The 13,282-nt window shown below is 39.7% G+C and overlaps 1 protein-coding gene across 1 annotated transcript in view; it reads right to left on the bottom strand.

Annotated features, from left to right (window-relative positions):
* The window catches only part of LOC133512499 (zinc finger protein 385D-like), a 31,997-nt gene that overhangs the window by 10,590 nt on the left and 8,125 nt on the right, over window positions 1-13,282 (bottom strand). Inside the window, exons 5-11 of the mRNA XM_061842207.1 lie at window positions 9,817-10,089; window positions 6,625-6,779; window positions 6,375-6,488; window positions 6,074-6,224; window positions 4,946-5,119; window positions 532-728; window positions 388-465 (exon numbers count right to left, since the gene is read on the bottom strand). Coding sequence (XP_061698191.1) covers window positions 388-465; window positions 532-728; window positions 4,946-5,119; window positions 6,074-6,224; window positions 6,375-6,488; window positions 6,625-6,779; window positions 9,817-10,089 — 1,142 coding nt within the window. The remainder of the gene's footprint in view (window positions 1-387; window positions 466-531; window positions 729-4,945; window positions 5,120-6,073; window positions 6,225-6,374; window positions 6,489-6,624; window positions 6,780-9,816; window positions 10,090-13,282) is intronic.

The following is a 13,282-nucleotide window of genomic DNA, read 5'->3' as shown; positions in this document are numbered from 1 at the left end:
GTAGGGTCATATATAACCAGGTGTATGCGTTTCTTAATGAAGTCCAATTAATATAAACATCTGGACTCTGATGAGGGTGTTGAACCATCACATGGAAGATCAGAAAAAATGGATAGTATGGGGTTTAATACACAACTGTCACAGTAAGTGGCGTAAATACTGTTGTCCCTGTGAAATTTCAGTTTATTCTTTTTTCATGAATCTGGAAAAATTCTTACAATTCCGGTTCTTACTGTCAACATGGGGTTTTGTGTATATTCAGGAATAAGTGAGGGATGAATGAATGATTTGAGTAAATGTCTGCAATATAATTTAATGACAAAGACCGAACAATTTAAGGGGGTTTGAATACGTTCCACACACACTACAAACAACCCCAACACTGACCATGTGTTGACTTTTGTTGAATTTGGGCTTGATCGGCTTTCCTGCCACACGGTCTTTGTGCCTTCTGCTGGAGATGTGCTGCATCAAAGACAACAGGTCAAATGATAATATAACAAACAAAGCTTCATGCTTCATTATTGTCACCTGCTTAAGTTGAATCTCAGAGTTGACGTGGACATTGCAGGTCTGACATTGGAAAGTTTTGTTCTGCAGACCGGAACCCTTTAACGGTGGACCGGCGAGAGCCCCGGGACTGGACTTCACCTTCACACCAGCTCGCGGGAACGCTTTAATGGAACCTGAGCTGCTACGAGCATCCAACATGGTCTTGTGCTTAGTGCCTGTGAACAAACACAATGGCTGTGCTAACATTAGTTGCTGGTGTCGTGGACAAACAGATGACTCATATAAGACAGAGAAACGACCGGACCTTCCAAAAGTTTGTTCTACCATTTAGTCCCTATATTTCTATAGAAAAGAACTGGGTCTATTTATGGAAGACCAACACTTTTGGAGAACAATAAGTCTCTGAATTCTTTTAAAAAACATTGTTATGCTTTTGCTAACCAATTTTGACAAAAGTACTTCTTACCATTAATGAGACTTCTGGTGCTGCACGGTTGTGCTGATGGCTTCATAGTCTGTTTCGTACATTGCAAGATTAAGACTCACCCAGGCGTTGAGACTTCCATTCATTAATCATAAACTTAATTCAATTTGATTTACCATCATGATGGTATGATGGTGAACACTTCTTGCAGACAATCTGTGAATGGCTTTCCATCTCTCACAATTGCTAAAGCACCAGCAAAGCTATCTGAATTCCATTCAGCTTGTTGAGTCCAAACGGGGATCTGTTGCTGACTAACTTGGACTCTGGAAAGTAGCTCTTGACATGCTCTCTTCCTGCTGACCCCATAGGATATTTTGATGCAAACGTAGTATGGCACGTGTCAAAGTGTCGCTTTATATTTGAGTATTTCATCGTTGCAATTTTGTCATTATAATTTAGACACACAGCAGAACCTTCTCTTTCCATCAAGGCGAATTCCTCTGTCCATTCTTGCCAAAAACTGCAATACTCATCTTTTTTTCTTTGAGCAATCTTTGTCAAAAGTGTTTCCACAATTAGTTGTTCTAAAACAATCTGCGTTTGACACTTCTGCACCTGCGCACATTGACTACCATATTGGACAGCAAACTACGGTTACCCTACTAGGACAAACTGTCACTGCCGCATTTGCATTGCATACGCAACAGAAATGACATGTACAGTATGTTGTTATGAGGGCTTTGCAAGCCATAGGCAACCATCAATAGAGCCAGATATGGCTCACAGGCCATAGGTGCCTGACCTGTGGTGTAGATGGTATTGGTATCCACTCAGATTCACAATGACACGGATCCGTCAGCTTCAGGTTTTAATCACGCATCCTTCCTGAAGTTGGATGCTCAACTTGGCAAAGCAGACAATCATTAGAAGCCTGATATGGAATTCATGCTTTCTACACTTGATGTATAGTTATATTTTTGTTGTGTTTGTAAGGCTGGGAAGCGCTGAGAGCACTCAACTCTGTGTTATAAAATCTGGATCTCAGTGGAAATTTCACACATCCTCACACCATTGCGTCATTAGTCTCATTACCCACCCTGTAAAACATGTTTTTTGTGCAAAAAAGTCACTAGACTGTAGTCAGATATTTCCAACTTTATCTCGATTTAGCTACTCAAGTCTTATGGTATGTACTCAACACTAACTGAATTGAAATACTGTACCTTCAAAATACCCATGAATAGTCACGTTTTCATTCTTTTTTTTTTTTTAAATTTGACTTAACTCACCTTGAGCTAACTTGTGCATGACCGCAACCCAAAGAGATCATCAATGGAGGGGAGACAACATGCTCTCTCGCATCTTGTGATAATGACCTCTGAAAAGTATGTTGACTCACTGACAACTTTCTTCCAGGGTAGAAAAATAACTGCTGTCCGTAACAAACTCTTCAAGCATGACAAAACTCAAAGACACAGAATTTCCCAAAATTCAGGTAGAAACTACTTACTAGGTACTTTTCAGATCTGAGACCTATGGTTTCATTGGCTTTCCGAATCCTATTTTCCAGTGTATAAATAAGAATCATGTCCTACTTGTAATACAGTGTACGGAATAATATTGTTTATGTTACTTCCCTGCATTTGCAGTGCCTTGTGAAAGTATTCGGCCCTCTTGAACTATTCAACCTTTCGCCATATTTCAGGCTTAAAAAATAAATATATAAAATTGAAAAATTTGGTTAAGAATTAACAAGTGGGACACAATCGTGAAGTGGAATGAAATTTATTGGGTATTTTAAACTTTTTTAACAAATAAAAATCTGATAAGAGGGGCGTGCAATATTATTTGGCCCCCTCGCATTAATACTTTGTAGCGCCACCTTTTTTCTGAAATTACAGCTGCAAGTGGCTCGGGGTATGTCTCATCAGTTTTGCATATCAAGAGACTCAAATTCTTGCCCATTCTTCCTTGCAAAACAGCTCGAGGTCAGTGAGGTTGGATGAAGAGCGTTTGTGAACACCAGTCTTCAGCTCTGCCCACAGATTCTCAATTGGATTCAGATCTGGACTTTGACTTGGCCGTTCTAATACCTGGATACGTTTATTTGTGAACCATTCCATTGTAGATTTGGCTATATGTTTTGGATAATTGTCCTGTTGGAAGATAAATTTCACTGTCCTGGTCTCGGGCCTTTTACAGACTCCAACAGGTTTTCTTCCAGAATGGTCCTGTATTTGGCTACATTCATCTTCCTATCAATTTTAACAATCTTCCCTGTCCCTGAAGAAAAGCAGACCCAAACCATGACGCTGCCACCACGTTGTTTGACAGTGGGGGTGGTGTGTTCACGATGATGAGCCGTGTTGCTTTTACACAAAACATATCGTTTTGCATTGTGGCCAAAAAGTTCCATTTTGGTTTCATCTGACCAGAGCACCTGCATGTTTGGTGAGTCTCCCATGTGGCTTGTGCCAAACTTTAAACAGAGACTTTTTATAGATATCTTTGAGAAATGGCTTTCTTCTAGCCACTCTTCCACAAAGTCCGGATTTGTGCAGTGTACGACTGATGATTGTCCTATGGACAGACTCTCCCACCTCAGCTGTAATCTGAAGTTCATCCAGAGTGATCATGAGTCTCTTGGTTGCATCTCTGATCAGTCTTCTCCTTGTTCGATGTGAATGTTTAGCGGGACGGCCGGGTCTTGGTAGATTTGCAGTGGTCTGATACTCCTTCCATTTCAATATGATTGCTTGCACAGTGCTCTTTGCAATGTTTAAACCTTAGGAAATCTTTTTGTCTCTAAATCCGGCTTTAAAGTTCCCCACAACAGTATCTCGGCCCTGCCTAGTATGTTCCTTGGTCTTCATGATGCTCTGTGCACTTTAAACAGAACCCTGAGATTATCACAGGGAAGGTGCATTTATACGGAGACTTGATTACACACAGGTGGATTCTATTTATCATCATCAGTCAACATTGGCTCATTCGGAGTAAGTTTGCTGCACTGAAAGTAAAGGGGCCGAATAATATTGCACGTCCCACTTTTCTTTTGTTAAAAAAGTATAAAACATCCAATAAATTTTGTTCCACTTAACGATTGTGTACCACTTGTTGTTGATTCTTGACCAAAAAAAAATAAAAATGTTATATCTTTATGTTTGAAGTCTGAAATGTGGCAAAAGGTTGAAAAGTTCAAGGGGGCCGAATATGTTCACAAGGCACTGTAACTCATTGAGAGTGATAGGACCTGAACATGGATCCTGTTAAGTGTGTTTGGTTGAGGTTACAAGTGCAACATCGGGAACCGCAACTCTTTAGAGCAATGCATACATCAGGCTTGATGAGCATGCGTCATCTTTCGGTGATTTCACATGGATACAGTATGCTTGTCTTCATCACAACATTTTTCAGACACGTTTGTTTCAAGCTGACGGATGTGACATGCCCTTTTTATGGGATTTTTTTCCTTACTCGCTGGTCGTTAGCATTGTCTCCTGTTGAACTTGCAACCAAATTTTTGCAGAGTAGCGAAAAGTATTGGAAACAAATTTGAGGATCAGCTTTTCCCATAAAGTGCATAAATAAAATAGATTGAATCAAGTTTCATGCTCTATTTGCCAGCAGTAATTGTGAAGTTTGTTCAGAAACATAATTTTTTAAATACATCACTGTACATCCATAATAAATATATAGCAGAAAATTATATGCATAATTCGGAATGGCTCAGTATCGATAGGCTCATGGAGGGAAGCATATATTGTTTGCTTCAGGTGGGATGAGATCGCTAGAATGTCATTGTACAAAACGTGCTAATGAGAAGGTTATGTTCATGGAGTCTGTATTTTTCTTCTCTTCTCTCTGAAACTGATTGAGTAGGCTTTGCCTCAAGAGGGGGGTGTCAACTGCTGGATTTTCACATAACCTTCTTGCTGGAGTATCCCCCTGAAGTTCATAATGCTAACACCCGTGGTTAGTGTTTGCATGGTTAGCATTGCTGACCTGAATTGTGGGCGTGGAGCTGCATGACCGAGTTGACGGAAACTTTGCAGAGCGAACAGTAGAGCAGCTTCTTGGCCTGCTCAGTCTCCCACTCTGAAGTCGGAGGAGATTCCTGAGGAAGAGGAAGTGGGGCCGGAGCAGAGCTACGTTTGGAGCCCAGGCTAACCTGGTTGTCTGAAGGAAAAAGAGACAACAGTAAACGCAACAATAATTAAGGCCCGATCAATTAATCAGTCAATATTAGCCCATTTCAAATTGTACTATTTTTTTAACACATTATATTAAAACACAAAGACAATGTCATTAAAACAAACCATCCTAACACTACAAAGCTTACAGTAGGTGTCAGTATATATCCATCAATTTTCCGTGCAGCCTATTCTCCCTAGGATGGCAGACACCCTTCGTAACGAAAAGCGGCTCAGAAATGGATGGATAGATGGGTCTTCCAAATGGACAATGACCATTAGTATACTGTCAAAACGGTTAAAAAAGTGGTTTGTGGATTACAAAGCCAATATCTTGGAGTGACCATCACAAAGCTCTGAAATTGGGGAAAACGTGAGAAGGCGTGTGCGAGCAAGGCAACCGACAAACCTGACTCAGTTACACCAGTGCTGTAAGGAGGAATGCAAGATTACCAAAAACATTTGACCCAAGTCATGCAGTTCAAAGGAAACACAACTCAATAAACCCCAAAAGTATGTAAACTTTTGACCTTGAAGAAAATAATGTAAAATTATCTATGAAATTCTCTCTCTCATTAATGTGGCATTTAGGAAACAAACAATGGTGGTGGTGATTCTGATTGACCTGAAACAGCAAAGGTTTAGTCTGATTTGACTTCAGACAAAAAATGAAGAGAATGTTTTTGGACAATGTAAGTAAAATTCTAGCTTCTGGCACAGTGTATGTAAATTTATCGTTTCAACAGTGTGTGCGTGTGTGTGTGCGCGCGTGTGTGTTTGTATAGTAACGAAGATTTCAAAAGAAATTATAAGTGGACAGGCAAGAGAAAGAATGAGTAGAAGAAATTAAGTTATGAATAAAAGCAAATCAAAAGATTTAATAAGCAAAATAATAATAAACATGAGTTAACAATAACAAAAGAAGTCCGTCAAACTCAACCTGTGTTCTGATTGGTGCCCAGTGCTACGGGAGGGGCACCACCGGTGTTATTAGCGTGTGTGTTGATTGAAAGCTTGTTGTCATCGTTGTTCTTCTGCATCTTCACCTTCTTGGCATGCCGACTGCCTTGGTAGTGAGCCTGGGCCTGCGACTACACACACACACACACACACACACACACACACACCACACACACACACACACCACACACGCACGCACACACACACACACACACAAACAAACAATCCAATGAAACACCTGGCTTCACTCTGCAGCAGATGAGAGGCACGGCCACACTCACATCCGAGTTGAACCTGAGCTGGCAGACGCTGCACTTGATTGGCTGTTTTCTCTGACTAGTCTTGGCCACCCCTCCAAATGTATGTTTGATCACTGCTTTCTGCACGGGGTCCATCTGGGACACACAAACAGAGCCTCACAACACTAGCGGCTAATGTTAGCATCACAAATGGACAATGGACATACAAAAAAATAACAGCTAATGTCTACCAATAATTATCTAAGACGTGTGGATATATATAAATACACACCATGTTGAAGTTTGGGAAAATGGGAGGCAGTGCAGGTGGAGCAGCAGTGTTGTCAACAGGAAAAGGCAAGAACGGTTTCATCATTATGCCACTTTGTCCTCCGGCACCACCTATCAGGCCTGGTAAGGCTGCTGCCAAGGTGGGGCACATACGTCCTGACAAATGCAACCAAAGCATACGATAATCATTTCTTACTTTTTTCCCTCTGTCATCTAATTTCACTTGAAAAAAAATTGTTTTGATCACATATTTTTATCTTTAGCTTTGACATTGTTATAATTTTTTTAATTTTTATTGTTCATGAAGTTTTGTATATTTTTAGTCTAATAAAAATCTCAGAATTGCAGATTTTTTTTCCATCAAATTTGAGTTCTTAATTCTTACTTATAAGCTTGACTTTTTTTTTGCAGAGGTAGGGAATGATAATTCATTGCAATTATAAAGGGCATCAAAAATGAGTGAATTTTCACTATTCAGTGTTTATTCCATGAGAACAGCGGAGCTCCACTTTCATTAGTTTTTATATCCTTTTTCCATGTATTTTTTTCATTACTTAATTTTTCTAAAGTATTTTTTATTGAAAAACAAAACATGGTGCCATTGTCAATGAAGAAGTGGCTTTATAGCTACAGTATAATAACACGGCATTAATGCAAAGTGGTAACTCGGACACAGATGCAGGAAGCTGAAATGTAAGTATGGCTTTTGGGAAGGTTTATTGCTAGGCATTGTCTTGTAGTCTGATCCGCACATTACTTCTCTCAGCTGCCGTCTGTCTCATGCCGCTGACGTGTTTTTTTTTTTTTAAATAACTTTATTGGCCGTCAGATATTTACAGTTCTGGGATCGGCTCCAGCCTTCCCGTGACCGTTGTGAGGATTAGTGTCTCAGAAAACGGTGGATGGATGAAGGGTTGTCGAACTCATTTAACTACGCGGTGCACATCCACCCCCAATTACATCTCAACTGGGCCGGACCACAATATTTGTGGCTCAAAAATAAAAAATACCGACAATTAAAAATATTTCCAATAGTTTATGTGCAAATGACTATTACTGCTTTTGGAAAACATTCCCATTTAATAATGATCTTGTTACAAATCATGAGTAATCACATTTTTAACCAAATATTTAAACAGTATTATGAATTAGTGAACATGCACTGTTCAGTTATACATCCTTTGTAAATGTATACGTGGAGAATTTAAGTTGTGGCAGTTCAAAAAAAAAAAAAAAAAGATTCCAACAAACAAATTTCATTTGAAATGAAGCAAGTATAAAACAACTATTCAGTTTGTGCCATTTTGAAATGTGACTCAGTGAGTGAGGGGTGACTGGCTGCCACATCCTTCCAATTCACAAATCCACTTGGGCAGCCTGTGAATGTTGTTGACCATGATAGCGTCCTTATGCGCAGCCCACAAACCGGACTGGGCAACATAAAGTGAAGAGTCGGTAGACACGCTCCTTATGTTTACTTTGGTAATGATGGCAAAAGTTAAAAAAAAAATTTATTTTAAGTTATAATGACTGTCAGAGTATGTGTGAATAGAAGAAAAAGCGGTGAAACTGGACGAGATTTTCTCTGTTTCGGGTATTGTGACAAGCTCGGCATGTGTGTGTGTATGTATGTGGGCGTGTGCATCTATATGTGGGTGAGACGGGACTGCGCAGGCATGTGCAGCGACAAAAAAGTTAGAAGAAGAAAAGGAGTGATGGCGACAGGGGAAGAGTAGTATTCAAAGGAGCCAATAAAGACTTTCGAGCAGCAAACCCATGCTTCGTGCCATTATTGTTCCCGACAGACACAAAAGGAACAATACACTGACACTGGTAAACAAATGTAACCCAGAACAGGTTTGAATTCTCATCGACAAGATTCTCCTGGCCATCAACAGGAATGCGTCTCAGTTGTAAGTTTAACAAATTCACAATCACATGACAAAGTTCCTAAGTATACCTGAAAGCTGATGTAGCAAAATTGATGCCTTTGAATTTCTAATTCAATCAAATAGTGGAGGATGAGAAGGTTAGTAATGTTAAATGTCTACGTTGGTACACCCTCACCAAGTATGAAAACATAGACAAAGAAAAAAATACATAAAGCTAGTTCTGTATTTTAAACACAGAAAGCAAAAATAACATTCACCATAAAACTGTTTGCAAGCATCATTTTGCTGTCACCATGTCGCTGCAAAAGACATTGTGCAAGCAATAAGTTTTACAGCAAGAAAAACAGACGGCAATATCATTGTCAATAAATGAAATAAATTTGGAAGCGGGCTTTCAAATTTGTAGTTCATAGGTTAGAGTTGGGTTGGTTACCAATATATTTTTGTGTGTAGTTAAAAGAATATAAGTTTGACATTTTCATTGTAAATTTGCCAAAAAACAATAGTTCTTAATAAAAGTTTTCTGATGGGAATGTAAATGCTGTGATTTGATTCTTTTAATAATCCATCTAACTTCAATGGGTGACACACATCTGATGTTGCTCACAGTGGTCAAGGCCTTAAAGTGCAAATAAAGGGAACAGTGGGTGTAGCCCACCTCTCGCCCAAGGATACCTCTACCACACCTGCGACCTTTGTGGGGATAACGGGTACAGAAAATGGGCGGATGCATATTCCACAATAAATACACTAATTATTAACATATTTGACTGTAGCCATTTCTGCAATCTAAATGCAGACACGTGATCACAGAGTCAGCATGGCAAACTACAGCGGAGTGGAGGAGACAGTGTTGGGGACGCAATCGCGGGTTTGATTTGAGTGGCAGGATAGAAGTCTCAAATATTCGGTTACGCCAACTTGTAGCCGGAAAATTTCGCATTACGGCAGCAATAGTTAAAGCAACGGCTCGCCCGCGACGCTCCAGTAGTTTCGTGTGATGTTAATGAAACTGTAATCTGATTAATTTGAAAGTGTCTTTTCTGTACTGTCCATACAGGGACGCACCTTTCCATCTCATCTTGACAGTAGTTTTTTTTTTTTTTTTTTTTTTAGATAAAGGTTAGAGAGCAAAAGCTATTTGATCTCTAGTTTACATAGTTCACGCAAATCTGTTGTGCAAGAACGCAATCTGCCATTGCGGTGACCAAATTGTCCCCAAAATTGCGACGGACGCTGCTGCGTTCGGGACTAAAAACGCTGGAGTGAATTCGATCCTTAACGAAACGTCTGCTACATACCTTCGTGTGCCGGGCAACAACAAAATCCCTCCACTGTATTTATGTTGTTCGGTCGAGGACAGCCTCCGTGGGTGTCTTTGGGGAAACGCTGGAAGCTAACGTCGATGTTGTAGCGACTCGAGCCGCTGCCGAGTGGCGCACTCGTCGTTCTGGTGAATTCGAAATTTTTCATCGCGTTGTAATTGTTCAGTCGTGTGTTGTTAGCGCCCCAGTGTTTGCGTCCGTCCATTTTCCCGCTGTTGTGAATGGAGCAGGAAGTGAACCTAAAGAACACTTACAACAATCGGAAGTACGTCACCAACTGTGTAAACAACTAGAGATGCCCGAGCTATTGCTATTAGGGCTCACTGATTGTAAACATAGTAACGTACAATCCAACAAATTATAAATCTCTTGATAGAAAGATTCCATATTCATGAATGTAAATTTGCTCGCAAAAAAAAGATCTTTTGCTGATTTGTACAGTGAACTTAGGCTGTACAGGCTCTTTCGATTAAATCCTCAAAATCGAAAAGCTATTAAGACCATAAATGTTTTTAAAGCGTTTAATAGTCTTATAGAAGCTCCGGCTGGTAAAAATCGTAAGAATAACGATTGTATTTTTGTGTGTTGTTGTGACCTTTGTTCCAAAATTAAAAAAAAAAAGTACCATCACAGTGGCCGCCATATTGGACAGTCATTCCTGTCAATCAGCACAAGTCAATGTCACAACAATCTTTTTTACTAATATATTAGTAATGTTCACATTTATGTGGATGTCTGAGTCATTGTATTTGTGATTTATAGTTATCAACATAACGTACTAAGAGGAATTGTTGCTAGGGAATAGAAAAGTCAGTAAATTGAATGGTGACACCTTTTGGGAAAATTTGAAAAAATATTTAAATGTGGAAAGGTGAGTGACTGGTTAGTTCTGAGGACCTGGAATCAAATCCGGCCTCACCTTTGTAGAGTTTGCATGTTCTCCTTGTGGAGGCGTGAGTTTTCGCTGGGTAGTCCGGTTTCCTACATCCACAAAACATGGATTCTAGGTTAATGAAAAACTCTAAATTCCTCATGGGTATGAATGTGAGGTCAGATGATTGCTTGTCTATGTGTGCCCAGCAATGTGCTGGCAACCATTTAAGTCAGTCAGTCAGTCCTGCCTCTCACCCGTAGTCAGTTGAAATACGCGGCAGGAACCTTGTGAGGACAAGTGGTACGTAACATGGATGAATAGATTTATTTACATACAATCTTCCATGTACGTACAATAAACATGTACATTAGTCCACAAGTTGGAAAATATTTTGGGTAAGAAAAACTTTTATATACAGTATTTACACGCAATTAAATGTCTAATTATGTTAGTAGCAACATGAAAAAAGTTCCAAAAATGTCGAAATGGTGGTGTCTGATCTGTTTGGAAAGGTAATTTCAACCAGAGTAGAATGCAGCAAGTATTTTGAAAGCCCAATGATTTCTTCTGGAGATTTTACTTTTTTAATTTTATTTATTTATTTTGTATCGGGGTAATTTTTGGGGAACATTTCTGTATTGCAATGTATTTTCTATTTTTGCAGATATTTCTCAAAATCTGGCAGCATGGTGGGTGACTGGTAAGCACATCTGCCTCACAGTTCTATTGCCAGGGTTCAAATCCTGGCCCTGTCTGTATGGAGTTTGCATGTTCTCCCAGTACCTGTGTGGGTTTTCTCCAGGTACTCCAGAAAAATGAGATGGTATGCATGGTAGGTTAATTGAAAACTCAAAACGGCCCATAGGTCTGAATGTGAGTGTGAATTGTTAGTTGTTTATATGTGCCCTGCGCTTTTCTGGCAATCACTTCAGGGTGTGGCCCACCTCTTGCTGAGAGTCAACTGGGATTGCCTCCAACACGCCCGAGAGCCTAGTGAGGATAAGGTGTACAGAAAATGGATGGATTACTCAAAATCTCAAATATAATTAAAATGGAGATGCCAGTGCACTTAAAGCAGCTCATTGCAAGTGATACAGTGAGGGAAACGATTTGAATACCCTGCGATTTAGCAAGTTCTACCCCTTTGAAATCATGGAGGGGTCTGAAATTTTCATCTTAGGTGTGTTTCCACCTCTAAAAAAATAAATCCAGAAATCACAATATGCTTTTTTCAGGAATTTATTTGTATGTTACTGCTGCAAATAAGTGCGTGAACACATAAAAATCAATGTTATTTGGTACAGTAGCCTTTGTTTGCATTAAATGAGGTCAAATGTTTTCTGTAGTTTTTCAATAGGTTTGCACACACTGGAGCAGAGATTTTGGCCCATTCCTCCATGCGGATCTTCCCTAGATAAACCAGGCTTCTGGGTTGAATTCGAGAAACATGAAGTTTGAGCTCCCTCCAAAGATTTTCTATTGCCTTCAGGTCTGCAGACCGGCGAGTCCACTCCAGAACCTTGATATGCTCCTTAGTTATCCTGTCTGTGTGCTTCAGGTCATTGTCATGTTGGAAGACCCAGCCATGACTCATCTTCAATCCTCTAAGGGAAAAAGGTTGTTCTCAATAATCTCACAATACATGGCACCAGTCATCCTCTCCTTAATACAGTGCAGTCATCCTGTGACATGTGCAGAAAAACACCCCCAAAGCATGATGCCTCCACTGCATGCTTCACCGTGAATGACTTTAAACTATGACATCTTAGTTTATTACCCACAGTAACCTTGGAAACAGTTGTGCCAGCTCTCTCATGTTTCTTAGGACCACTAATACGCCATGAGGTGAGATCTCGCTTGGCGCACCAGCCTGAAGGAGATTTACTGTCATATATAGTTTTTTCAATTTTTTTAAATAATTGCTCCAACAGTTGATCATTTTTCACCAAGCAGCTTGGCAAGTGCCCCGTAGGCATTTCCATTCTTGTGGAGGTCTTTAATTTAGTCTCTCGTGTCTTTTGACAGCTCTTTGATCTTCATCAGTTTAATAGTTGGAGTCTTACTGATTGGGTTGTGTGGATAGGTATTTTTATGCAGCTTATGATCTCAAACAGGTGTTTCTAATTTAGAATAAGTGGACTGTAAATTGACTTTTTAGATGCTGACTAACAGGTCTTTCAATACCTGGATTTTTGCTGATTGGTAGGTGTTCAAATACTCATTTGCAACAGTAAAATACAAATACATTTTTTTTTTAAATCATACATTGCGATGTCCGGATTTTTTTCCCAATTGTTTCTCACAGTTGACATGCACCTAAGATGGAAAATTTCAGACCCTTCCATGATTTCAAAGTGGGGGAACTTGCAAAATTGCAGTGTTGAAATATTTATTTTACTCACTGTAAATGTAAGGAATGAGACTTCTTCATGAACTGTTCAACTACTAGGTGCTAAAATAAATTAGACAAAAGCAATCTGGGTGTGTCAAAGTGCCCCTGGGTACTTTATATGTAAGTCCTGTAGATATGTCCATATTTCCTGTGAGCCTGTGTATTCAGGGACAAAT

Source organism: Syngnathoides biaculeatus, chromosome 14 (genome assembly GCF_019802595.1).
Source record: "Syngnathoides biaculeatus isolate LvHL_M chromosome 14, ASM1980259v1, whole genome shotgun sequence".
In the NCBI taxonomy this organism is placed as follows: Eukaryota; Metazoa; Chordata; class Actinopteri; order Syngnathiformes; family Syngnathidae; genus Syngnathoides; species Syngnathoides biaculeatus.
This window is presented reverse-complemented; position numbering and strand designations above follow the sequence as displayed.